The 27,541-nt window shown below is 46.6% G+C and overlaps 1 protein-coding gene across 6 annotated transcripts in view; it reads left to right on the top strand.

The window, feature by feature from the left end:
• Nucleotides 1-22,921, top strand: part of ING4 (inhibitor of growth family member 4) — a 41,524-nt gene extending 18,603 nt beyond the window's left edge. For 2 of the 6 annotated variants that reach the window (XM_048820584.2, XM_048820566.2), the window contains exons 2-9: nt 11,024-11,063; nt 18,019-18,090; nt 18,283-18,449; nt 18,716-18,830; nt 19,175-19,283; nt 21,111-21,258; nt 21,679-21,740; nt 22,024-22,921. In XM_048820584.2, the coding sequence (XP_048676541.1) occupies nt 18,063-18,090; nt 18,283-18,449; nt 18,716-18,830; nt 19,175-19,283; nt 21,111-21,258; nt 21,679-21,740; nt 22,024-22,063 (669 nt within the window). In that variant the 5' untranslated portion in view covers nt 11,024-11,063; nt 18,019-18,062 and the 3' untranslated portion in view covers nt 22,064-22,921. Of the gene's footprint in view, nt 1-6,181; nt 6,353-11,023; nt 11,064-18,018; nt 18,091-18,282; nt 18,450-18,715; nt 18,831-19,174; nt 19,284-21,110; nt 21,259-21,678; nt 21,741-22,023 lie in introns of those variants that run through there. The other 4 variants (XM_048820579.2, XM_075119681.1, XM_075119662.1 and 1 more) reach the window with 3 other exon arrangements.
• The last annotated feature ends 4,620 nt before the right edge of the window (nt 22,922-27,541 follow it).

Here is a 27,541-nt window from a genome sequence, read left to right as displayed (position 1 = left end):
CAATACAAATGTGCTTTTCTTGTTTAACAATTTCCAAAACAGCCTTTCCCAGTAATTTCCTTAATTCCATTACTGATTGATCTAACTTTTGGTCTACCACCTCCCATTGTCCCCCTGTGTTGGCCACTTTAGCCAGTTGTTCCAAGGTCTCTCTCTCTCTCTCTCTCTCTCTTTTCCTTAAAGTAGAGAGACACCAGGTAGTTCCTAATCCCAAACCAGTGTTAAATGTTTCCCATGTAGCATTCCTTTAAATCATTCTCCTTTTTAAATCCCAAAACCAATATGTTTTATACCCAGCAGTCCACTTGGAACAGTTTGGATAGTGACTGTCTATAACCCAATCCTCAGGAGATAAAATCAAAGTAATCTCAAATCTGGACCCATTTTGTATACATCTGCAACCATGATCACGATCTGGGATCAGCTATTCCATTTGTTCAGGAGCAAAAGTTGTAATGGTCCAGTGTTCTTTCATCTGTTGGGTTATATTAGTCCAAGTTTGTCCAGTTCTATGTTGTTGACCTCCAATGTAAGTAAGATGTTTCAAGGCACATACGTGTTCATGGGACATTTCCGTCTAGATACTTCCCATCTTTTAAATCAAGTCCCATTAATGGTGTCCCTGTATCATGACCCATTCGTTCCCAAACACTCTTTCGAAAATGTTCTTTACCATATCCTAGTGAACCAGGGTGGATTTGATTTAAATCACTAGTCAGGAAGACTCGATTTAATCATAGATTTCTACATAAAAGTGCATTCTTGTTGGTTGTTACCAAACTGAAGATCCTGCATGTTCAGACATGTTTCTTTCATCATCTTCAATGCAGCTTCCTCCTGAGAAGGATGTTTCCTTCAGGCAACCAGGCCTTGCATTTCTTTGTTGAACTGTTTGCATTTTACACGCATACCTGTCTTACCCACGGGTAGAGGAACTTCATTAAAATATTCCCAAACTGGGTCTCTTTTACAGCCTGCTGCCATTATAGGTTTTCCCTTCTAGTCAGAGAATGGAATGGTAGATCTCAAATCAATGGAAACTACACTCAGAAAGACCTCAAGACTTCTGGAATATGCTGCTCAAACAGTTTCAATTTTGTTTCTACTGCGTGTCCCTCCCTTCTCATGTTTATCTCCTGACTTCTTCGCCTTGTCCAGATCTATTCCGCCCCCAACAATCTTCTATTCATTGAACTTTTTTAAACTTTTGCACTTTTAGAGAGAAGTAAGGGATTAACGCTCTGTACACAAACAATAGGGTTGAGGTCAGTTATTTCTCACCTCTATACATTATTTATTTATTTTAAAACATTTTTGCTGTTAACGAGCGCGTTATCTTTGGAGACACAAATCCACAGTTTGAGAACTGCAAAACTAAGCATCTTTGATGGTATCTTCTAGACTAGGGGTCTCAAACATGCGGTGCAGCCCATGGAGTTATTTGCTGCAGCCCGCCAAACTCCCCTCCCCTGCCACCCCCTTTCCCCCCCAGTGCACCCCGTCCCCGCTCCTCTGCCTACTTCCAGGTGCTTCCCGCTGCCAAACAGCTGTTTGGTAGTGCATAGCGCTTTCCAGGAGGGAGAGGGGAGGAGTGGGGAGCTGCGCACTCGGGGAGGAGGCGGGGCAGGGGCGGGGATTTGGGGAAGGGGTTGGAATAGGGGAAGGGAGGGGGCAGAGTTGGGGTGGGGACTTTGGGGAAGGAATTGGAATGGGGCCGGGGGCGGGGGGGGTATCAGTGATGTGGCCCTCGGACCAATGTACTAGTCCTCATGTGGCCCTTGTGGTGATTTGAGTTTGAGATCCATGTTCTACACTGAGCACTGAGTCCCATTGGGTAGATAGAAAGATTAACCGAAACAATATATTTATCTTGAGTCCCTAATCCATGAACTATTGGAACTCGTTTACAAAACTGTTCTTAAACATTACATGAATATATTGTTTTATATATAGAATTAGAATTTATAATCCCTATTCCATGATGAGATACATTATATCTTAATTAAAACTATCTTTTGTTAGGTTTTTCCTCAAAAAGCATTTTATCAAAGAAATCAGATTTAAATAAAAAAATCATTGATTTTTATCCACCCTGTAATGAACAATTCCTCTGAGAACACCACTCACATCCCCAATGACATATATAGATATTCCCTGTAATATTATACAGTTTTACAAAAACTCCTGTAAATATTCCTGTCACTTCAGTCCCATTATCAAACCAGGCCCCTTGGTAGTACACTCTTGAGGTACTTTTTCAAGATTATGTTAATATGTTTGAGGAGGTTCCCTGTGCAAAACAATTGGTACCCATTTACTTTGCCAAGTCTAATCTGTATTTACACACTGCAAAACTCCCTCATCTAGTTCTTCTTCCACTCATAGTCCTCACTAAATTTGGCTGATTGGGGTTTTCTGTTGGGTCGTAGGGTACTTCAAAATCCTTGTAATGCCTGGTGATGAGTTAACCTCTTTGGTGAGGGTTTAATCTTTCTCTGCTGTTCCCTTATCTTCATTAGATACCTGAGGCATCACTCGGGTCATCTTCATTAGGCATCACTGGGGTGATTACCTCAGAGATATTGGCCAGATAATCAGAATATCACTCCCATGGTCAACCTCTGCTGGTTATGGTTCCGTTTTACCTTTTATATTAGGTTCTATTTCTATGGGGGTTATAATTAGGGTTTTGTATTTGTGTGATTTGTAACAATCACTTTTTTCTCCTTATTAACCATGGGGGTCTTCATTATGTTTCTCAGCCTCACACTGTCTCTCAATATTTCAAATTGATACTTCAAGTTCAGATCCTTTAGTGTAAATATAAATCTCATAAATTACATTCACCCCTGCAAATTTTTCATTGCATTGCCATTTTAATTGATTTGCTTCATACTGTGTTCTTTGTGACCATATGAAAGCCCATTGTGGGGGACCCCTTTCAGTTGGATCTGAAACATGTCAATTACTCACCTTAAACCTCCACTGTGCCTACATAGTTTGACCAGGAGAAGTAATCAGCATTCCCTTAAGTTCTTGTCACTCAAGCATCCACACAGACTCGGTTCCACCTGTGTGTGTAAAAATATCAATCTGGTTGAAAGGCTATAGCTACAATCTGGGTAACTTCACACCGTATCTGACCCTCTTGTTTTGTCCTAAATGACCTTATGAGTCCAATGAAATTAAATATTTCCTACCAAGCCAGGTTCCTTTTACATATTGATCTCTTCCTGGACATGGGAGAGTCCATTTAAGGGGTCTGTGTTCCATTATTCCTGTATGTGGCCAATACTGCCATTTCCTACATCTTATTTTTGCTTTTATTACCTTTCCCCTAGGGGTAGCTAGGGTACCCGATTTAGTTTGCAAATATGTCATCCAGGTTGAATTAGTACTTCCAGTATGTGCTGTGATGGTGGTCTGCTCCCCCAACAAGGATGCCCATCATATTATAATTTGAGTAACTTCACAACCTGCTGGCTCATCCCCTAGTTGTGGTTCTGTGGCAAGAACAGATTTATCTGTAAAACATAAGCAAAGCATAGGGCCTCTAACAGGGCCTTATAGGTTAGCAGCATTTTGGCTTCCACACTACACATTTATTTCAGTAGAATGAATTTCCTCTTTGTCTCAGGGTTGCCAGGTACACTACTTAATTTCCAACTGGTCATGTGCCCAAACAACTCCAGAAAATAGCCTACAAGTTTTCTACTGAGCTATAATTAAATTTTGCAAGATATTGGGAATTCTATATTTACTCCACTTTCCACTTCCTCCTTTCATTCTTTGTGCCTTAGCAGGGGACTTCTTTTCCATAAGATATTGTGCCACTGCTGCAGCTGTCAACCATTCCCATCTTGGGCGTTCAGCCTTGCCCTGCGCTGCTGGTACTCAAGCCATTAACCATGAGCCAGGAGTATAGATTCCTAATTAGCGGAGAGTGGCCCTGGAATCTTTAAGGATATAGAAGGATGCATCAGTCTTTTTAGGGAACAATTTGGTGCCTTCAAACGGAAGGTCTTCAACTGTCATCTGCACTTCCTTAGGGAGGCCAAATAGGTGTAACCAAAACACTTGTCGCATAACCACCACAATGGAGTCTGCTGTGTTGGCTGCATCGAGGGCTGACTGGAGCACTGTTTTGGCTACTACTTATCCCTCATGGATAATAGCTCGGAATGGGTCACGGTGTAACTTTGGGAGTTGAGCAATAAAGGTCTATCATTATTAGAGAGGCCTCCTTTCTAGAACTTGGGGTAGAGTCCAGGATTTTTGAGTCTCAACTGTTTGCTAGTAGGTTTCACAGCTATTTGCTAAGGGTGTGTATCACTCTCCTATTTGAGCTCATGCTCAAATAAATTGGTTAGTCTCTAAGGTGCCACAAGTACTCCTTTTCTTTTTGCGAATACAGACTAACACGGCTGTTCCTCTGAAACCTGTCTCCTATTGTTGGTTCACACAGAGCATAAACTCTTATTGCTCAAGTCATAAAGGGTCTGTGCTGTGGATCTAAAGGTTCCAACCTTGCTCATGATGCATTTGAGGGGTCAGTATGGTTTCTCATGGTTTTTAAGTTTGCAGTGTTAAACTAAGAAATTATATTAAAATTAATTGAAAAATATTAAGGTAGCAAAGTCACACCCTCTAATAGGAAATATCAGAATTAACGTTGCTCATGCAAATCTTAATGCATACACACACAGGAGTTTAATTATGTGACGGGGCAAGGCCAGATGGCTATAGAAAAGTAGTGGGAAATAGATATATTAGCTCCAGGCTAAACAAATCCCTGGTACCAGGATAAGTGAAATGACAGCTGCTCCAGGTCAGTTAAGACACCTGTGGCCAATTAAGAACTTTCCAGAAGGCAAGGAGAATGCTAGGTTGATTGGGACACCTGAAGCCAATCAGGGGCTGGCTGAAACTAGTTAAAAGCCTCCCAGTTAGTCAGGTGGGGGCGGATGTAAGGAGCTGTGGGAGGAAGTTGTGCTGTTGGAGAGACTGAGCAGTACACACCATATCAGGCACAAGGAAGGAGGCCCTGAGGTAAGGGTGAAGTGGAGCTTGAGGGAGTGGGTGCTGCTGTGGGGAAGTAGCCCAGGGAATTGTACGTGTCATGTTTCTAAAAGGTCAGTTACCATAGCTGATACTATTAGGGTCCCTGGGCTGGAGCCCGGAGTAGAGGGTGGGTCCAGGCTCCCCCTTTTGCCCCCCACCCCCCGTTTAATCACTGAGACTGGGAGACAACAGAGGCTGTGCAAGGGAAGATAGCGTCTTGTCACCTCCCTCGCTGGCTTGGGATGAAAATGGCTCAGTAGACTGTGACCCTTGTCTCTAGAGAGAGAAGGATTACTTGGAGGGTCACAGTGAGCCTCTGAGGCTAGCAAAATCCGCCAGGGGATGCGGGACCTATGGAGACAAGGACAGAGCTTTGTCACAACTGGTGTTAAGGGTGGGATTTCGTTCACAGCGTGGCGGAAGAAAGAGGTTTAAAAAAAAAGTGCACTGGGGTTTTGGATTTTTGGTTTTGTTTTGGTTTGTATGTTTGCTTTGTACCACAATGGAGGAAGTGGTAAGAGCTCTGGTACAAGCCACACAGCAGCCCAGCAGGAGGCCACCTGGGTTCAGGCAATGGCGCAACAGGAGTCTATGCGGCTACTGCAGAAAACCAATTATTGATGAGCCAGGCGACCCAAGATCGTGCCCTCTTGAGAGAGGTGGTGGACCAGCTGAAGATCCTCACCACCCAGGCCTGGGGGTCCGACGGGACACGAACCTTGAGGGACACTTGTCTGCCAAAGATGACGTCAGGAGATGATGTAGAGGCATATCTCTTCTCATTGGAAAGGACTGCTCAGCGTGAGGCGTGGCCCCAGAAGCAGTGGGCCAGCATTCTCTCCCCTTTCTTGTGTGGAGAGGCCCAGAAGGCCTACTTTGACTTGCTTGCCACAGATGCCACTGACTATACCCGTCTGAAGGCAGAGATCCTAGCATGATCAGGGATGATGGCAGCAGTAAGGGCCCAGAGGTTACGTGAGTGGAAATACCAGGAGAACAAACCCCCGAGCCAACTATTCGACCTCATACACCTCATGTGGAAGTGGTTACAGCCCGAGGTGTACAGCCCGGAGGAGATTTTGGAGACCCTGGTCATGGACCATTACGTGCAGGGACTGCCACCAGATCTCCACAAATGGATAGGCCAGAACGATCTGTCCACGTACGACAAGATGATCTTGCTGGTAGAAAGACGGATGACAGCCAGGGAACTGACCTGACTACCCAAGGAAGGCCCCTTTCGAAGCAAGTACCCGATCCCAACCCTGGAAGGTTGGGCAGCCAAACCCCGGTGAGTCCTAGGTGGAAGAAGTGGGGGGGCCGAAAACCAGCTGGGACCCCAGAAGGAAGGGACTGTCTTGAGTAGGGGGAACCCCGGGACTAAACCCCCTAACCCGCGGGATAGGGTAGTGATTAAAAGCAATTATAGATGTTATGCATGTGGGGATAGGGACACATAGCAGCACAGAGTCCCAGCACCAAGGAGCCTATGCAATGTAACTTGAGGGATTGGGAGGTCCCATGCTCCCTTATCCACCTCGTGGGGGTCGCATTAGCCCCGCATAATTACACCAGGCCAGTGAGGATAAATGGAGCAGAGACTACAGCGCTTGTGGATTCTGGGAGTGCTATCACCCTCATATCGGGTAAGCTGGTAAAAAGTAGTCAGCTGCTACAAACCAAACGTGTAGCAGTGATGTGCATGCATGGGGCTGTGAGCCGTTACCCCACCATTCCGGTGGAGATAGAGGTTCAGGGGAACCCCATTGAGGTGACTGTGGGCGTAGTTCCTAAACTCCCATATCCTGTAGTCATTGGGAGGGACTATCCAGGGTTTGACAATTTACTTCCTCCGGGGAGGCTGGAGGACAGCGACTCATCACCGGGGGAATGTCAACCCCCTGTGTTCACTGAGATTTCTCAGGATCTGTTCTCAGCCCCCAAAAAGACCCGGAAGACAAAAAAAAGAGAGGAAAGTTGTGAAGGCCTTGGGAACCCGGATCCTGACCCAGGGCCAGAAGACCTCCCGAGTAGGCAGATGGATGTGAGCAGCCAACCGAGAAACTTCCACCACAGAAGGTGAGCCAGAGGCTGGCCCCAGCCATGACGGTGGCGAGCCGTTGGAAGAAGCAGAAGCTGGCCTCTGGGAGCTTGGGCAGGTTAGTCCTGGGAGAGAGACTTTTGGGTGGGACTAGGCAGAGGACCCCAGATATGATAACGCCAGGAAAGAGGTGGCTGAGATCGATGAGATACCCATGGATGGGAAGGTCCGGAGTCCCGGACCTTACTTTATAGTGAAGAAAGATCTCCTGTTCCGCATGGTGCAAATGCAGGAGCAAGAGATACAACTTCTGGTGCCACGAAAACATCAAAAAGCCGTATTGAGTCTTGTCCACAGTCACCTATTTGGAGGACGCCTAGGGGTAGAGAAAACCCAGGCATGGATCTTGCGGAGGTTCTTCTGTCCAGGAGTACATGAAGATGTCCGGCGATACTGCGCCTCTTGTCCGGAGTGTCAGTTACATAGACCTCGCCCGCACTTGCGGGCTCCTTTGATACCTCTTCCAATAATAGAGGTTCCTTTCGAACGGATAGCCATGGATCTGGTAGGGCGTGAAGACAGCTCGGGGCTACCAACATGTGCTTGTTGTACTGGACTATGCAACCTGATACCCAGAAGCTGTTCCCCTACACAACACAGCTTCCAAGACAATAGCTAAGGAGCTAAGTACAGATCTTTGCCCGAGTTGGGCTACCCAAGGAGATATTGACTGATCAAAGGACACGTTACGTGTCCAAGTTGATGAAAGATCTCTGTTCATTGCTCCATGTACAAGCCCTACGGACCTCTGTATACCACCCGCAAACAGATGGCCTTGTGGAAAGGTTCAATAGGACCCTCAAGGCCATGATCAGGAAAGTGGTGAGCCGGGATGGGAAAGATTGGGATACCCTATTGCCTTACCTCATGTTCGCCATCCGGGAGATTCCGCAAGCCTCCACAGGTTTCTCTCCATTTGAACTACTATATGGGCACCACCCCTGGGGCATATTGGATGTAGCCAGAGAAGCCTGGGAAGAGGAGCCAAATCCTGGAAGGAACATAGTTGAGCATGTACTGTAGATGAGAGATCGCATAGCCCGAGTTACGCCCATTGTACAGGAACACTTGGAGAGAGCACAGGAGACCCAACGAACCCATTATAACCACCAAGTAAAGCTTTGACTGTTCCAACCAGGGGATCGGGTGATGATACTGGTGCTCACAGCAGAAAGTAAACTGTTGGCCCAGTGGCAGGGACCCTACAAAGTAATCAAAGCCATGGGAGAGGTGAACTATAAGATGCGGCAGCCAGGCCGCCAGTAACCAGAGCAAATTTACCACATCAATCTTCTAAAACCTTGGTACGATCGAGAGGCATGCTTAGTCATGCAGGAGACCCTTCTCCTGGAGCATAACTTACACGAGCAAGTGAGGATATCATCCGACTTGATGCCGATCCAAAAGATCAAGGCAGCCGACATGATTAATCGCAACCGAGATGTGTTCTCTACAATACCAGGGCGGATGACTGAGACCTATCACCATATCCGCACGATCCCCAGAACCAAGGTAACATTGAGACCCTACCGAATCCCAGCAGCCAAAAGAGAAGAAATCAAGGCCGAAGTAAAGAAAATGTTAGAATTAGGGGTTATTGAAGAATCTTACAGTCAGTGGTCCAGTCCAATTGTTCTAGTGCCTAAACCTGACGGTACCATGAGATTCTGTAACGACTTTCGCCCCCTGAATGAAATATCCCAGTTTGATGCATACCCCATACCACGCATCGACGAACTGGTTGGCCGACTGGGTAGTGCCTGATTCTTGACTACACTGGATCTGACAAAAGGGTACTGGCAGATTCCTCTGACCAAAGAAGCTAAAGAAAAGACAGCGTTCTCCACCCCGGACAGGCTATTCCAGTATACCGTCCTCCCTTTTGGGTTACATGGGCCCTGGCCACATTCCAGCGCCTCATGGATAAGCTGCTGTGCCCTCATACTGGTTATGCAGCTGCATACCTAGACGATGTCATCATCCATATGCCAGACTGGGGAACTCACTTGGAGAAAGTTGAGGCAGTACTGCGCACCTTAAGGCTGGCTGGCCTCACTGCTAATCCTGCTAAATGCTCCATAGGGCTAGCAGAGGCTAGGTACCTGGGATATATTGTGGGAAGGGGCATAGTGAAGCCCCAAACGAATAAGCTAGAGGCAATTCAAAACTGGCCCTGGCCGACCTGAAAGAATCAGGTCTGAGTGTTCCTAGGTGTGGTAGGCTACCACCGACATTTTATTCCCCACTTCGCCCCTAGGGCAAGTCCCCAACTGACCTGGTGAAGGCCCGAAGTCCAGACATGGTAAAGTGGACCAAAGCAGCAGAGGGGGCATTCACAGACCTTCGGACGGCTCTCTGTAATGACCTCGTACTCATAGCCCCGGACTTTAGCAAGGAATTTATTTTACAAACAGATGCTTCTGAGGTAGGGTTGGGGGCGGTTCTGTTGCAAATGGTGGGAGAAGAGGAACACCCGATCCTCTACCTAAGCAGAAAGCTTCTCCCGAGAGAACAGAAATACGCAGTAGTCGAGAGAGAATGCCTTGCTGTCAAATGGGCTATGGAGACACTGTGTTATTACCTCCTAGGCCAGCGATTTACTCTTGTGACAGACCATGCACCCCTCCAGTGGATGCAGTGGAATAAGGAAGAGAATGGAAGGGTCACCAGGTGGTTCTTATCCCTCCAACCGTTCCAATTCCGCATATGGCACAGGGCTGGATGCCACCATGGCAACGCTGATGGTCTATCACGAGCATACTGCCCGGCGTCCCAAGTTGCCCAACTCTATGGTGTTGAGCAGAGGGGTGGGGATATGTGACGGGGCAAGGCCAGATGGCTATAGAAAAGTAGTGGGAAATAGATACATTAGCTCCAGGCTAAACAAATCCCTGGTACCAGGATAAGTGAAATGACAGCTGCTCCAGGTCAGTTAAGACACCTGTGGCCAATTAAGAACTTTCCAGAAGGCAGGGAGAACGGTAGGTTGATTGGGACACCTGAAGCTAATCAGGGGCTGGCTGAAACTAGTTAAAAGCCTCCCAGTTAGTCAGGTGGGGGCGGATGTAAGGAGCCGTGGGAGGAAGTTGTGCTGTTGGAGAGACTGAGCAGTACACACCATATCAGGCACAAGGAAGGAGGCCCTGAGGTAAGGGTGAAGTGGAGCTTGAGGAAGTGGGTGCTGCTGTGGGGAAGTAGCCCAGGGAATTGTACGTGTCATGTTTCTAAAAGGTCAGTTACCATAGCTGATACTATTAGGGTCCCTGGGCTGGAGCCCGGAGTAGAGGGCGGGCCCGGGCTCCCCCTTTTGCCCCCCCCCCCCAATTAATCACTGAGACTGGGAGACAACAGAGATTGTGCAAGGGATGATAGCTTCTTGTCACCTCCCTCGCTGGCTTAGGGTGAAAATGGCTCAGTAGACTGTGACTCTTGTCTCTAGAGAGAGAAGGGTTACATGGAGGGTCACAGTGAGCCTCTGAGGCTAGCTAAATCCGCCAGGAAACGCGGGACCCACAGAGACAAGGACAGAGCTTTGTCACAATCATGGTACAGTCTTTAATTACAGGGTCATGTTGTTTTTTCCACAGGATCCCTCCATCATTCAATGCACAAGCTGAGCCTCCTCTGGGAATGGACCAGGGTTGTGTAGTGAATGAGATTGTTGTCTATGGCACCCCTGCCACATTTGTTACAGAAGTTGGAAGGTGTATAGTGAATGAGGCAGTGGACTGCAGGAAGAGGAAAGGATGGTCTTATGGTTTAGTCATTGGATTCTATTCTTGTCTTTGCCACAGAGTTCCTATGTAATTAAATTAAGACTTTTTGCAGGTGGTCACTAATTATGTGTCCTTCATTTTCTAGGTGCCCAACTTGAGATCCTGGGGTCTCATTTGCATATGTGGTAAGCACTTGCAGCTGAAGTCAATGGGAGCTGCACTTTGAACATATAAAGTGCTATAAAAATGCTAAGTATTGTGATTGATGTACCAGGCTCTGGGTGTCTCAAATTGAGCACCCAAAATGAATGGATACCTTTTGTCCTTAAATTCTCTGAACCTCAGTTCCCGATCTGTAGAATGGCAATTATAATACCTACCTGGACCTGACAGCAGTGGGGTGGAGATACACTGTGAAGCACTCAGTGATGAGTGCTATAGCAAAGCCCACGAGGAAATTAATAATTCTGTATTCAAAGTATAGTTTGACTAATAGTGCAGTAAATAAGGTCTGGGGCCACACATTAAATGAGGATGAAAAGAATTCATTCAGTGAGCACTATCCATCATGTGCACTGAATGAGGCAGGCATTTTGTGAGACAAATAGTATGTGATCATGTAATTAAAGACTGTGGCATAATACATATGTACAAAGAGGATAGACTGAGGTTACAGAGGCAATCTTAAGTCTGGCTTTTCCTAACTTTTGAATGCTTAACTGTGCAATGTTATCTTTCTTTTAATGTAGTCCTCCGCCCCCCACCCCACCCCATTTATATGTAATCTTTGGAATAATACCATGAAAACTTTTCCTTCTATTTAGATACTTAAATGGCCCATAGAAGCTGAGCCTCTCCTAGCTATTTAAAATAGAAATAATAGTAACAAATTCCCCTTCAGTTCCTTCCCAGCCTCTAGAAGAAATACTTTGCATTGTTTGTAAGGACGTTTGCTTGTGTGTAAGTGGTTGTTTTTGTGTCTGCATGATGAAATTGAAGTTGAACAAACAGGTTCTGAACAGAGTGGGTATGTCTACACAGCAATTAAACACCCACGGTTGCACCAGGTCAGCTGACTTACACTCGCAGGGCTGCAAAATTGTGGTTTAAATGGTTTGGGCTTGGGCTGGGGCCTGAGTCCTGGGACCCTGTGAATGGGGAGGTCCCAGAGCCCGTTTCCCTGCAGTAGATGTAATGTCTACACAGCACTTTTATAGCCCTGCAGCCTGAGCCCTGCAAGTCCAAGTCAGCTGTAGTCATTCTTCTCTCTTGCCAGAGTGAGTTCCGTAGTTTGGGTCCAGTTTTTTTGAGAATTCTGTCTTTTGCATTCACAAGCCTTCCCCAATAGTTGGCAGCTTAATTGTCTTAGTTTTGATTATTTCTGTTGTGGGAATGCATGGTCATGAAAGGTGGGGCAGTCTGTCATGTTGTGACCAATCCTGTAGAGGGCTTTGAATATCACAATGGAGACCTTGATCCAGATTCTGAATTCAATGGAGAGTCAGTGCAGAATGGAGATGTTTTCATGGTGTCCTATGTTGTTGTGCACACAAGTTGCTGCATTTCTTACCAACTGGAGTTTTTTCAGGTCATGTGATTTCATTTCTAGATATGGATAGTAGTAATCAAGCTTGGTGGTCTTGAGTGGCTGGGTCACTGAGTTTTATTGCATGCAGCACAGTCTTTTGTCCAGTCACAGAAGAAAGTGGGCCTTTCCCCCCAACAGTTTCCCCAGTAAGAGGAGTCCAAGAGAACCTCCATGGCTATGGGTAAGAAGTAGGGTTGTCAAGCGATTAAAAAAGATTAATCACACCGTTAAACAATAATAGAATACCATTTATTTAAATATATTTGGATGTTTTCTACTTTTTCGAATACATTGATTTCAATTACAACACAAAATACAAAGTGTACAGTGCTCACTTTATATTTATTTTTGATATCAAGTATTTGCCCTGTAAAAAACAAAAGAAATAGTATATTTAAATTCATCTAATACAAGTATTGTAGTGCTCTTTATAATGAAAGTTGAACTTACAAATGTAGAATTATGTACAAAAAATAACTTCATTCAAAAATAAAACAATGTAAAACTTTAGAACCTACAAGTCCACTCAGTCCTACTTCAGCCAATCACTCAGACAAACAAGTCTGGTTACAGTTTGCAGGAGATAATACTGCCCGTGTCTTGTTTACAGTGTCATCTGAAATTAAGAACAGGCATTCACATGGCACTGTTGTAGCTGGCATTGCACGATATTTATGTGCCAGGTGCGCTAAAGATTCATATGTTCCTTCATGTTTCAGCCACCATTCCAGAATACATGCATCCATGCTGATGACGGATTCTGCTCGATAACGATCCAAAGCAGAGCGTACCGACGCATGTTCATTTACATCATCTGAGTCAGATGCCACCAGCAGAAGGTTGATTTTCTTTTTTGGTGGTTCAGGTTCTGTAGTTTCCATGTCGGAGTGTTGCTCTTTTAAGACACCTGAAAGTATTCTCCATACCTTGTCCTGCTCAGATTTTGGAAGGCACTTCAGATTATTAAACCTTGGGTTGAATGCTATATCTATCCTTAGAAATCTCACACTGGTACCTTCTTTGCGTTTTGTCAAATCTGCTGTGAAAGTGTTCTTAAAATGAACATGTGCTGGGTCATCATCCAATACTGCTATAACATGAAATGAGTAAAAAAGAACAGGAGACATACAATTCTTCCCCAAGGAGTTCAGTCACAAATTTAATGAACATATTATTTTTTTAATGAGCATCTGTCATGGAGTCCCTGGGCTATGCTCTGGAACTGCTCCCCATGAAGCCAGTCAGGACTCTGGGGAAGTCTCCTTTCTGTGAGCAGTCTGTCTTCAGGACACAAAGCTCACACAGCTTCCACCTTCCTGGGTCTGACCTCGGAGCATTCAGCATCCTCTGCCCCTCCGTGTGCTTCCCCCAGCGAGTCCGCCCAGGCAGGGTCTTGGGGAAGCCAGAGGGTCCTGCACCCCAACTCCGCAGTCAGACGTGACTCTCAGCCAGCCAGTAAAACAGAGGTTTATTAGACAACAGGAACCATGGTCTAAAACAGAGCTTGCAGGTGCAGAGAACAGGACCCCTCAGCTGGGTCCATTTTGGGGGGCAGTGAGCCAGACAACCACGTCTGCACTTCACTCCATGTCCCAGCCAGCCCCAAACTGAAGCTTCCTCCAGCCCCTCCTCCTCTGGGCTTTCCCTTTTCCCGGGCCAGGAGGTCACCTGATTCCTTTGTTCTCCAACTCTTTAGCTCTCACCTTGCGGGGGGGGGGGAGGGCCCAGGCCATCAGTTGCTAGGAAACAGGGTGTTGGCCATTCTCTGTGTCCAGACCCCTGCACACACCTGCCCTCTAGGGTTCTGCAATGATCATACACCCTTACTCCACCACCTAAATACTTAAGAACTGCATAGGGGAAGCTGAGGCACCTCCACACTATTCAGAGGAAACATTAACAACAGTCCCACTTCGTCACAGCATCATCAGCATGGAAGCATGTCCTCTGGAATGGTGGCCGAAGCTTGAAGGGGCATATGAATGTTTAGCACATCTGGTATGTGGCTACGAAAGTACCATGCAAATGCCTGTTCTCACTTTCAGGTAACACTGTAAATAAGAAACAGTCAGCAGTATCTCCCATAAATGTAAACAAATTTGTTTGTCTTAGCAATTGGCTGAACAAGAAGTAGGACTGAGTAGACTTGTAGGCTCTAAAGTTTTACACTGTTTTGGTTTTGAGTGCAGTTATGTAACAAAAAAAAATCTACATTTGTAAGTTACACTTTCACAATAAAGAGATTGCACTACAGTACTTGTATGAGGTGAACTGAAAAATACTATTTCTTTATCATTTTTACAGTGTGAATATTTGTAATAAAAAATAATATAAAGTGAACACTGTACACTTTGTATTGAACTGTAATAGAAATCAATATATTTATTTGAAAATGTAGAAAAACATCTGAAAATATTAATAAATTTCAATTGGTATTCTATTGTTTAACAATGCGATTAATTTTTTTAGTCGCATTTAATTTTTTTGAGTTAATCGCATGAGTTAACTGCAATTAATCAACAACACTAGTAAGAAGTAATGCTGAAAAAGAATCATGGAATACTGACTTTTGAGTCTTGCAGCATGTCTGTTACTGTAATAATATTTGGTAGTTACAATATACATTGTGTTTCAGAACTTCCAGGACCTGGAGAGAGACAACTGAATTATGTTATAATGTAGCAGGCAGAATAGACTAAAGAGCAGGGGACTTGGAGTCAAGATTCCTGTATTCTATTCCCAGCTTTTCCCCAATTTGCTCTATGACCTTGGACAAGTCTCTTCCCATCTCGACCTCTGTTTTCCCATCTGTAAAATGGGGAAATTAATCCTTCTTTGTGGCACTTCAAGCAGTTCAGTGCTTTGAGTTGGTTGCATGAAAAGCACTATTATTTTATTATTTATTTAATGTAAAACAGTTTTAGGATTATCTTAGACAAGTTAGATGTATTCAAGTCAGCAGAGCCTGATGAAATACATCCTAGAATACTGAAGGAGTTGACTAAGGAGATATCTGAACCATTAGTGATTATCTTTGAAAACTCATGGAAGATGGGTGATATTCCAGAGGACTGGAAGAGGGCAAATATAGTGTCAATCTGAAAAAAGGGGAATAAGGACAACCCTCGGAATTACAGACCATTCATCTTCAGTACCTGGAAAGATAATGGAACAAATAATCAAGTAATAATCAATTTGCAAACACCTAGAAGATAATAAAATGATAAGTAACAGTCAACATGGATTTGTCAAGAACAAATCATGTCAAACCAACCGGATGGCTCTCTGTGGCAGGTTAATAAGCCTTATGAATAGGGTGCATGTGGTAGATGTAGTATGTCTTGACTTTCCTGCGATTGTTGTTACTGTTTTGCTAGACCTTTTCATAAACAAACTAGCAAAATAAAGCCTAGGTGAAGCTGTTATAAGGTGGGTGCCTAACTGGTTGAAAAATCATTCCCAGAGAGTACTTATCAGCGGTTCAGTCAAGCTGGAAGTGCATATTGAGTGGGGTCCTGCGGTGATCAGTCCTGGGTCCAGTTCTGTTCAATATCTTCATCAATGATTTAGATAATGGCAGAGAGAGTACACTTAAAAAGTTTACGGATGATACCAAGCTGGGAGGGGTTGCAAGTGCTTTGGAGGGTCGGATTAAAATTCAAAATTATCTGGAGAAATGGTCTGAAGTAAATAGAATGAAATGCAATAAGGACAAATTCAAAGTACTCTACTTAGGAAGGAACAATCAATTGCACACATGCAAAATGGGAAATGATTGCCTAGTAAGGAGTACTTCAGAAAGGGATCTGGGGGTTATAGGGGATCACAAGATAAATATGAGTGAACGGTATAAAAGCAAACGTAATTCTAGGGTGTATTAGCAGGAGCATTGTAAGCAAGACACGATAAGTAATTCTTCCACTCTGCTCTGTGCTGGTGAGGTCTTAGCTGGAATATTGTGTCGAGTTCTGGGTGCCACATTTCAGGAAAGATGTGGACAAATTGGAGAAAGTCCAGAGGAGAGCAACAAAAATTATTAAAGGTCTAGAAAACATGACTTGTGAGGAAAGATTGAAAAAAATTTGATTTGTTTAGTCTGGAAAAGAGAAGACTGATGGTTTTTAAGTACATAAAAGGTTGTTACAAGGAGGAGAGTGAAAAATTGTTAACTTCTGAGGATAGGATAAGAAGTGATGGGCTTAAATTGTAGCAAGGGAGGTTTAGGTTCGACATTAGAAAAAACTTCTTAACTGTCAGGGTAGTTAAGCACTGGAACAAATTGCCTAGGGAGGTTGTAGAATCTCCCTCATTGGAGGTTTCTAAGAGCAGTTTAGACAAACACCTGCCAGAAATGGTCTAGTTCAGTGGTTTTCAACCTGTGGTCCACGGACCCCTGGGGTCCGCAGACGGTCTAAGTTTTCCAAAGGGGTCGTGCCTCCTTTAGAAGTTTTTTAGGGGTCTGCAAATGAAAAAAGGTTGAAAACCTCTGGTTTAGTTATTATGTAGTCCTGTCATGAGTACAAGGGACTGGGCTAGATGACCTATTGAGCTTCCTTCCAATCCTACATGTCTATGATTCTGTGTTATATTGTAATGAACTGACTAGTGTGGTCTGTGTCGTCAATGTCTTGTACTGGATGCAATCAGTATTTTTCACCCATGTTCTCCTAGGTCCTGTACAGCTTACAATAAGATATATCTCATTTATCTTTACTGATAAGGACCTGTGCTTCTGGTGCATGCGTATTTGAATTACATCCAGGCCAAATATTGCTGCTGCTTCCATGATGTTTCTAAGTTGGTACCTTTTCTCTCTGCTCCCTCAGCAGAACTCTTGCACAGCCCCATATCTATTGTCTTGATTACTGTGACTTCTTTCTTTAAGACTGCCTGGACACATACACCACTTACCTTCAGTCCATTCAACATTCTGCCACTAAGATTATCTTTCTGGTATCTTGGTCTGACTATCATCCCTGAATCACCTTTGAATCCACTGGTTCTTCTTTTTCCTCCATATCGTGTTCAAGCTTTTTGTTCTGACCTTTAAGCCACTGCACAGCTTCGTCCCTCATGAGCTTTCCATTATTATTTTTTTTGCTACCGCTACCATTGTGTAGTTGTCAGATTGTTCCATAAACAACCCCATACCTCTTCTCATGCCGCATCTTATGCGTGGAAGAGCCTTCTTGCTCTGATCAGGACCACTACCCACTCCTCCTCCTGACCCACCTTTTCCATGCTACCTGCAAGTTAATAATGCCAGTTAATAATGTCTGCATTGAGGGGAGTTGGAGATAGTGCCAACTTAGTGGACCCCAGTAAGATTTACTAAAGTAACGACCCCGTCTGTGAGCCCACCAGACTCTAGGCTTCCAATGGGCGCAAGACTGAATCATTGGCATCTTAGAGAACAGCTGCTGCATTACATCAGAGTTGGACTGACAGGGAAATTAGGGGATGTTAAGTCCTATATCTGGTTATTATAAATGCTTAATGGGGGAAACAGAGACAGGGACCTGACCTCTCCATGTATCTACCTCTCTCTCCAGGCATTGAGAACCTGCCATTTGAATTGCAGAGAAATTTCCAACTCATGCGAGATTTAGACCAGCGAACAGAAGGTGAGTGTCAGGAATGAGGCCCAGAGTATGTGCTGTGAGTAGGTAGGGAGCCTGCAGCTGGCCTGCTCTTCCTTCCCTTGCAGGTGGTGGTGTGACAACAGGGCAGAGGAGGGAGCCTGCAGCTGTCCAGATCTGCCCTTCCTAGCAGAGGGCACTGGGATATTTTTGACCATGAATCCGGTCTTGTTTCAGACCTCAAGTCAGAGATTGATAAACTGGCCACGGAGTATATCACCAATGCACGGACTCTGTCTTCGGAGGAAAAACTGGGGCTTCTCAAGCAAATTCAGGAAGCCTATGCGAAATGCAAGGAGTTCGGGGATGACAAGGTTCAGCTGGCCATGCAGACCTATGAGATGGTATGAAGGAGAGAGAGGGAGCAGAGTGGTGACAAAGGGTTACAGCATGAAGGGCTGGGAGTCATGACTCACTGTATCCTGTTCCTGGTACTGGATGGGGTTATAAAGCATTTGGAAATCCTTTGCTCCAGTCCCAACATGGACCCTGTCTCCCTTGTAGGCACCACCTACAGTTGCCTCTCTGCTGAAGCCCCTTCCCCTGTCCTTTCTCGGCCCTTCAGGATTCCATCCCCTAATAATGCTTTTGCTTACTGTCCTACCTGCAGGTGGATAAGCACATCCGGCGGCTAGACACGGACCTTGCCCGTTTTGAAGCTGACTTGAAGGAGAAGCAGATTGAATCGAGTGACTACGACAGCTCCTCCAGCAAGGGCAAGAAGAGTGAGTCCCAGGGCCCTGCCACAAACTAATACAGTGGGGCCCAGGACCACAAAAGTGGTGGGGTGGAAGGGAGCCTGGGAGGGGGATGGCAGGAGATGGCCCAGAGACTGTGAAGTTGGAGTTTGAGGAGGAGCTAGAGCCCCAGCAAGTGACAAGGAGGTGACCCAGGGATGATGATGGAGGGTTGTGATGGGGTGTCTCAGAGGAGATGATGGGTGTGTGTAGACCAGAGACTATGAAAGGGCAGGGTATGTGTCTTAATGCTGTAAAGGGGGCTGGTGTACAGGTATCTGTCTTCGTGGGTGGAAGAGTTTAATGCCCATTTCTTTTCCCCATCCCTCCAGAGGGCCGGGCCCAAAAGGAGAAGAAAGCTGCCCGTGCTCGTTCTAAGGGGAAAAACTCTGATGAGGAGGCACCAAAGATGGCTCAAAAGAAGCTGAAACTCGTCCGCACGTAAGTGACAGGGAGACTTAGGGAATGGGGGGTAACCACACAAGTTAAGTCAGACCAGTGGGTCCATCAAGGTTCCCCTTGTTACTCTTTCTTGGAACCAGCCAAGAAATAACCACAAACAAAGGTCGAATTGAAACAGTATTGAGGGTTGATTTATTGCTTACTTCCATTATTTGCGTAGTTATACTCACACACATTCCATGCATACTGGCAGGCTGTAGACGCAGGTGTTGTTTTCGATCTTAGGTGACTGAGACTGGCCAGGTTCCAGCTTCCCAGAGATCGAACCGCTAGGCGACGAGAGTCCCCGAAGCCCCTTCGGGTCTGTGGGAGGGCTCTACTGCTTCCGGTCCGGTCCTGAGTTTTTGCTGTCGTAGGTTACATCTCTCTCTGGCCGCTACTGCTGTAGGTTTATATACAGTCCCATATACACCTTGATTATCCTTACATGGTAATATTTCAGTTCAAGCCTTGCGATTGGTTTCTTACACTCATACTATCTCACTCCTTATATATTGATTACATGTTCATAAGCATGAATACAATTGGTAATATAGCTTTAAGCAAGCCCCTCACGTTCGCAAGGACTTCTGCTGTTATTTGTGGTTCAGATAGGAAACTGTGCAAACTGCACTTCAAAAGCAAGGTAACGACGTGACAGGAGGTCGACACAGACACAGGCACGGACTGCTTGGCAGGGCAGATGCAGAGGGAGCCATGGGCTGCACCTCTTCCCCATGGAGCAGGAGCTGCTGCTGCCTGGGGGGGTCAAGCCATGGATGGGGGCTGCGGCTGGCTACACCCCTAATCAGGATCAAACCAATGGTCAGGTCCTGCCCTTTGTCATAGAATCATAGAAGATTAGGATTGGAAGAGACCTCAGGAGGTCATCTAGTCCAACCCTCTACCCAAAGCAGGACCAATCTCAACTAAATCATCCTAGCCAGGGCTTTGTCAAGCCAAGCCTTAAAAAACCTCTAAAGATGGAGATTCCACCACCTCCCTAGATAACCCATTCCAGTGCTTCACCATCCTCCTAGTGAAATAGTTTTTCCTAATATCCAACCTAGACCTCCCGCACTGCAACTTGAGACCATTGCTTCTTGTTCTGTCATCTGCCACCACTGAGAACAGCCTAGCTCCATCCTCCTTGGAACCCCCCGTTAGTGGGGTGGAGGGCTGTTAGTTGAAGGCTGCTATCAAATCCAGCTTCCCATCCACTGTAATCCCCAGGTCCTTTTCTGCAGAACTTCCGCTTAGCCAATCAGTCCCCAGCATGTAACAGTGCATGGGATTCTTCCGTCCTAAGTGCAGGACTCTGCACTTGTCCTTGTTGAACCTAATCAGTTTTCTCTTGGCCCAATCCTCCAATTTGTCTAGGTCATTCCAGACCCTGTCCCTACCCTCCAGCATATCTACCTCTCCCCCCAGCTTAGTGTCATCCGAGAACTTGCTGAGGGTGCAATCCATCCCTCATCCAGATCATAAGCGATCCCCTGACTTCACCCAGATCAGACCAATGGCTCATCCATCCCACTTGTTCCTGCTGTGCCCTGGAGCAGTTAGAGCAAGAGCCCGGGTAGGCTGGGACTCCTAGTGAGAGAAATATCCTTCCCTCTGGAAGGAGATAGAGGCCTGGAGAGGTCAGGTCCTTGCTGTGAGGACAGGACCTGGGATAGTGAATTTCTGCAGTTGTGTTATGTGGGGAAGGGTCTCTTTCTGTTTCTGTCAAGGTGGAGTCCACAGCAGAGGGTCTCCCCGGGTGAAGTGTGGGGGTGCCCCCACCCTGGTGACTTTGCTGACCTGATTCCTCCTTCTCCCCTGCAGCAGCACGGAGTATGGGATGCCCTCAGTGACATTTGGAAATGTGCACCCCTCAGATGTGCTGGATATGCCTGTGGATCCCAATGAACCCACCTACTGCCTGTGCCACCAGGTCTCCTATGGGGAGATGATTGGCTGTGATAACCCTGATGTAAGATACTGGGCTTGGAGAGAATGGGGGCGGGGTGAGACTCACACTGGAAATCCGGTTCTGCTTATGTGGGTCCTGCTATCTCAAGCAGTGACACCTGCAGGTCGAGGGTGTATGTACAGATTATGTGAGAGGGGAGAATTAAGGAGGATGCTCATTTTAGAGAGACCCTTAAGGGACAGATTTTTGTCCTGGACAAGTCTGGAATCCAGGAGGAGGGAAGCCTTAAAACAGAGTAGGAATTAGGTGAGTTTCTCAATCCACTTCCACAATCCTGAATATTGATGTGGTCACTGCTGAGGAGTTGCAAGGGGAGGTTATGTGATCAAATGCTGAGGGGGTGTTGGTAGCCCCCAAAAGACTCAGGAGGGAAGGAAACTCTACTGTACGACTGACTCTGTGCTCTTCATCCCACATCAGTGCTCCATCGAATGGTTCCATTTCGCCTGTGTGGGCCTGACGACAAAGCCAAGAGGGAAATGGTGAGTGGGTGCTGAAACAAGGACATCAGAGGTTTCGAGGCTATAAATCACTGGGGAGTCCCATGGGTGTCTGGAGCGGAACGTTCTGGGGCGGGGTGACTATGGATGTTAGGGGGTGTTGGGACTGCATCTCAATGAAGAGTTATTGGGGGTTGTGTGTGTTTAAGGGCTTCTGTGTGTGTGGCTGTATTTGGGGGGCACTAAGGAGGGTCCCATAGGCTTTGTGTATTGGTGGGTCCCTCCCACGTCATAACTGCTGCCTTCTCTTTCCTTTTCCTACCAGGTTCTGCCCTCGCTGTTCCCAGGAGAGGAAGAAGAAATAAAATCCCTAGAGCCCCCTGGTGCAGTGGCCAGAGTCCCATCTCTTCTACTAGGGCCTCATCAAGGCTCCCCCAGCCCCTGGGCCTTGAGGTTGCGGGGAGTCTTGCCCTGTTTGTGGTTAGGGTGACCTTTGAATGGGCTGTGCCCTCATGACAGTTCCAATGTGTTCTGTATCCCGTGCTACCTTCAGATTCCCCTTGGAGGTCCTTTGTGTGCTGTTCTAGAACAGGTCTCTGAATCCCAGAGGGAATGAGGGTAACTAGGTAGCCCCCAGATTCCTAGGGGTTGGATGGTCCCCTGATTTCCCTGGCTCACCCTTCACCCCACTTAGAGTCCATTGCCTGCATCTCTCCTTGGGGAAGCCAGACTTAGTCAGGGAAGTGAAAGATTACCTGAATGCCCAGGGGAAGGAGGTAAGTCTCCCCAAACTTTATAGGCTCCTGATTTTATTAGATCTTCCCTGGGCGTGGGGGGTAAGCAGGCCACCTCTTCATCTTACAGGTTGGTTGAAAAGTTGGATCCCTTAGTCCTTCCCTGCCCTACCTTACATTCCACTATCACCTCCAGTACCAAGTGGTCTCTGTTGTATGTGGGAGAGGAGGGAGTTTAGAGAGAACCTGAGTCTCATTTATTCCCCTTCTGGGGGAATATCTCAGGAATGGGTAGTGTACTGTGTCTTACAGGAAAGAGGAAGCATTCGTGAGCTTAGGTGGAGCTGGTTTGTATTACCTGTGCTTCTGCCCCAGAGTTCCCCAATCCCTGTTGCTGTCCAAGATCCTTTGTTCTCCTGATGATGGGAAGTTTGGGAATCCAGATCCACCTTGTAAAATATGGAATTAAATAAAACCCATTGAAACAAACACCCCAGCATTTGCCAGGGTCTGTGATTGTGGGTCTTGGCTCTGACCTGTGGAGGATGACACAGAAACCTTCTGTAGATCCCCTCAGTGAGTAAAAGAGTTGTTGGTGGAGGATAGGGTTGCACTCTACATTAAAGACACCATTACCTATTTTAGAGTTATTGATAAATCAGAAGATGACCTAGGTGAATCTTCTTAGGTTCGCTAGCATTTCCAAAAAATCAAACTGAAAATGAAAAATTTCCAATTTTTTTGTGAATTGAAAAGTTGGAAAAATTTCTAGTAGGGTCATATGAAACATTTTTTGTTATTATTCAACTTGGATTTTTTTGTTTGATTTTGGGCATTTTAACAAAGGCTGGGGAGGACTAGATTCAGAAAACAGCTGGAAGAGGAGGTGGTTATGGTGATCTCCTCATAGTTTTTACCCTAGTAGTTAGGGCACTGCCTGGGATGTGGGAGTCTCAAGTGCAAGTCTGCTCTAAGAAATACTTATTTATAAAAGGTGGAATAGCTTCAACAGGAGAGCTTGAGGGAAAAACCATTTGGTGAATCTAGTCCTCCTTTACTTTTGTTAAAATTTCAAAAATCAAAATGAAAAGCCGTCATATGAAAACAAAATGCTTTGTTTCAACATCTCCAAAACATTTCTTTTTTTTTTTTTTTTTGGTTCGGTCATAACTGGGCAAACTCAACGCAAATCATTTTGGGTCAAACAAAATTGTACTTTCTGGTGAGTAAAATATTTGCCATTATTTTTTCCCAGCTGTACTGATCATATGGATTAACGTGCTTACTAACAAAGCCCAGGAGGGATACTGATGAATGGTGGGTGTTCCCACACACTCTAGGGCACCCCACATTTACCCTTCTGTGCACTCAAGGCATAACACGGTTAATTTAGGCACTCCCACCCTTTCCCAGTTATAGGGCTCTGGATGAAAGGCACCCACCCTGACCCAGTTCCCAGGGATCAGGGCATAATCTTCTGCGTGTTTGTGAGGTCTTTACCAGTGAAAGAGCCTTACACAATAATATCCTTAACCTCTGTTTGTTTATTAACAGTTACCAAAACAGAACACATAGGCTAAGCATGCAATGCTCACCACTCCGAATAAGGCAGACGAACTTTCCTTAGTGGCTAGTCAGGATCAAGTCGTCCAGGGCTCCAGCTTCTGCATGGTATGCTCGGCAGTGTTGAGGTCTGGCAGCTCTGATCTTGGGCTATGTGCTGGAGTTAGGTTCCAAAGAATTTCCTTTTGGACTCCAGTTACATAGTTAAACTAAGTCCTGCTTAGCTATACTTTAACCAATCATTTTCAAGTAAAGTACTACGAAGCAGTATTTTTCACCAATCCTAGCCCCTTACGAAACAATTCTTTAACCAGTCACACTCCGCCACCTTAGCTGATTTAAATCTTGCAAAATTAATTATGCAACAGATAGAAATAATTAAAGAATCAGACAGAGTCCATACAGATAAACAATAGAGAAGTAGGGACCATAAAGGCAAAACACTAAAGTATAGATTTCACAATCACAGCTGTTCAATGATTCCTGGCGAGACAGAATGCTGTCAAACAAAGTTTCTTTAACCATCTTAAGATTTGTTCTTTGAGTGCTTGCTAATGTCGATTCCATGCTAGGTGTGTGTGCGCACACGTGCACGGCTGCCAGACACTTTTCCTTAGTGGTATCCAGAGGGCTGGCTCTGGTGTCCTCTGGAGTGCCACGCTCATGCACCAGTATATTAGGCGCTACCAGCCCTGCGCCCTGTCAGTTTCTTCTTGTCGCCCTTGACAGATGCTGGAACGCCTCTTTCGCCCTTGTTCAGCAAGTGTGATAGTGGTCTCTTCGAACTGTTTGTGTACTATAGTTTTTGGATAGTTAGTATTGTTAGCAGTTAAGGTAGAGTTAGTTACAGTTAGAGTGGGGGGACGGATAGCTCAGTGGTTTGAGCATTGCCCTGCTAAACCCAAGGCTGTGAGTTCAATCCTTGAGGGGGCCATTTAGGGAGTTGGGGCAAAAATTGGGGAATGGTCCTGCTTTGAGCAGGGGGTTGGACTAGATGACTTCCTGAGGTCCCTTCCAACCCTGATATTCTATGATTCCCTGTTGAGACGTTGTTCCAGGGATAAGGCATGCCCCAGTCCCCGGGTTTCAAGCTGTGCTCTGCTTGTAATAAGCCGATGCAGGTTAGCGACCTTCACACAAGCTGCTTGAAGTGTTTGGGGGAAGCGCATGTCAAGGTCAAGTACTGAATTTGTAAAACCTTAAGCTAAGGACCCAAAAGGACAGGGACATCCACTTAAATGCACTATTAATGGAGGCAGTTCTTAGACCGGCGTCAGACCCCTCCAGGTCTGACTCAGCACAGAACATGTCCAGGTCAGTTTGGAGTGCCCCTCCAGCTCCGAGCTCTCCATGGCACCACTCCCTGTCACCGGTGCCCAGGAAGCACATAAAGCAGTGGGGGCGCTCCCCAGCTTCTAATGAGGACAAGGCACAATCAGCAGGCAAAGGACCCATGTCGGGCCACCTGCCTGCACTTGAGAGCCCAGGGGTGGCAGCCTCAAGAGCCCCTAGCCCATCCAAGAACCTGCCTCCGACTCCTGGGAGTGGTAGGGGGCCAGCGTGGTTGATGGTGCCTTCGATGCCAGAGGCGTTTCAGGTGGTGAGAGACCTCATGGCTCTCACGGTACCACCTACATGACAAGACTCCCAGCCAGTGGAGGTGGCAAAGGTTCCGCAGGCACCATCAATCCCCGGAGACTTGGCACCAGTCCATCACCACCTTCGTGTTCTCAGACGATGTGATTCATCACTGGTGAGACTTCAATCTCCTTGGCACCGACCTGCATCTTAAAGACAGCGGTTGCCATCTCCTCGGCGCAGGTCACCCACACCCCAGTCCCCAGTCCGTCAGCTCTCACCACCATCCCACTATCAGTCTCCACCTACATGGTACCACCAATCACCATGACCCCAGCACCATTCTCCAGCCTTGATGGCAGAGGGAGGCTCTGACAGCACCTCCAGGGTAAGGAAGGGAGGAGTCTTCCCCAGAATTCAAAGGGGGAACCATTCACTGGGGCACCAGACATGGCAGAGCCCGCGATGGGTGCCTGGCCACAGAGCCAGTGGCTGATCCAGTGGCCTTATTGGAATCCCTGGAGCCTCCCCATAATGCCAGGGCCATACTCACAACGTTCCTCAGTGGGGCCCTCCAAGAAGCTGTCTGCAGTACCATTGGCACCAGGACCAGACCTGGAATCGGATTCTGATTCTGGTACCTGATGACAGACGTCAGTTGCTGGGGAAGACTCTCTTGGGGTAGTGTGTGTGGCCCAGCCCCTCCCCGGTTTACCTTCCTCTTCCCCTGATGAGGTGGTCATGGGCCCATCTCACCCACTCCCTCCCGATGACTTTATGGCCCACAAAGAACTGCTTAAAAGGGTGGCCTCAAATCTGGGCCTACAGGCTGAGGAGCTTGCAGAACAAGCAGACAGCCTCTTTGACATCTTGGCACCGCAACACCTGCCAAGATGGCATTACCTGTGAATAAAGGGGTGATCAAAGGTAGTAAAGGCCCTGTGGCAAACCCTGTCCTCTTTGCTGCGCATATCAAAGAGGGCTTTAAAGAAGTATTACGTGCCCGCCAAAGGCTATGAATACCTATACTCCCACCCACCCCCGGGTTGACTCATAGTATCAGTGGTGAACAAAAGGACAGGAAGGGACAGGCAAGAGCCACGCCTAAAAATAAGGATGCAAAAATGTTGGACCTCTTTGGAAGGAAAATTTATTTGACTGCGCGCCTCTAGCTGAGGATATCTAACCAGTAGGCGCTGCTGGGTAGATATAATTACAACTTGCGGGACTCGCTGGCAAAATTTAAACATTTCCTGCCGCAAGACCTGGGCCAAGGGTTCACGTCTATTCTGGAGAAAGGCAGGTCAGTAGCCAGGGCCTCACTCCATACCGCTTTGGATGTGGCAGACTTGGCAGCCAGGTTTATGGCTATGGCTGTGTCGATGAGGCAGAGTTTGTGGCTGCAGTCCTCTGGCCTCTCCCTGGAGGTCCAGCAATCCATCCAGACCTCCCATTTGAAGGCAATGCTCTGTTCTTGGAGCAAACGGATGCCAGGCTACAAGGCCTGAAAGACTCCCATGCCATGCTCCGCTCCATGGGGCTTTCCACACCGCAGACCGCCAGGAAGTCATTCCGGCCTTCTCCCCCATCACTGAGGGTCTCGGGCTCCTTGAGACAAGGCTCCTACAGGAGAAGGGACAGAGACAAGGGCTTCAAATACCATTGTCCCACCCCATCCTCAGCCTCCCAATCAGGCTCTGCATGTCAGTCAGGTGGCCCGAGATAGGCATTTTGAGGGTGCGCCCAAGGACGGAGTACCAGATTTATCAGATCCAGCCCCCCTTCCCCACCCGTTTATTTTTCAATCGTTTATTCCCTTTCCGTACTGCCTGGTTCCGAATTACTTTGAACCGCTGGGTGCTGAGCACTGAAACCTCTGGGTATACCCTGCAGTTTTCCTCCCTCCCACCCCACCTCCACGTCCCTCTTCAGGGACCCTTCTCTGGGGCAACTCCTCGTCCAGGAGGT

Source organism: Caretta caretta, chromosome 1 (assembly GCF_965140235.1).
Source record: "Caretta caretta isolate rCarCar2 chromosome 1, rCarCar1.hap1, whole genome shotgun sequence".
Classification (NCBI taxonomy): domain Eukaryota; kingdom Metazoa; phylum Chordata; order Testudines; family Cheloniidae; genus Caretta; species Caretta caretta.
Note: the sequence above shows the minus strand (reverse complement) of the source record. Positions and strands in the feature narration are given on the sequence as shown.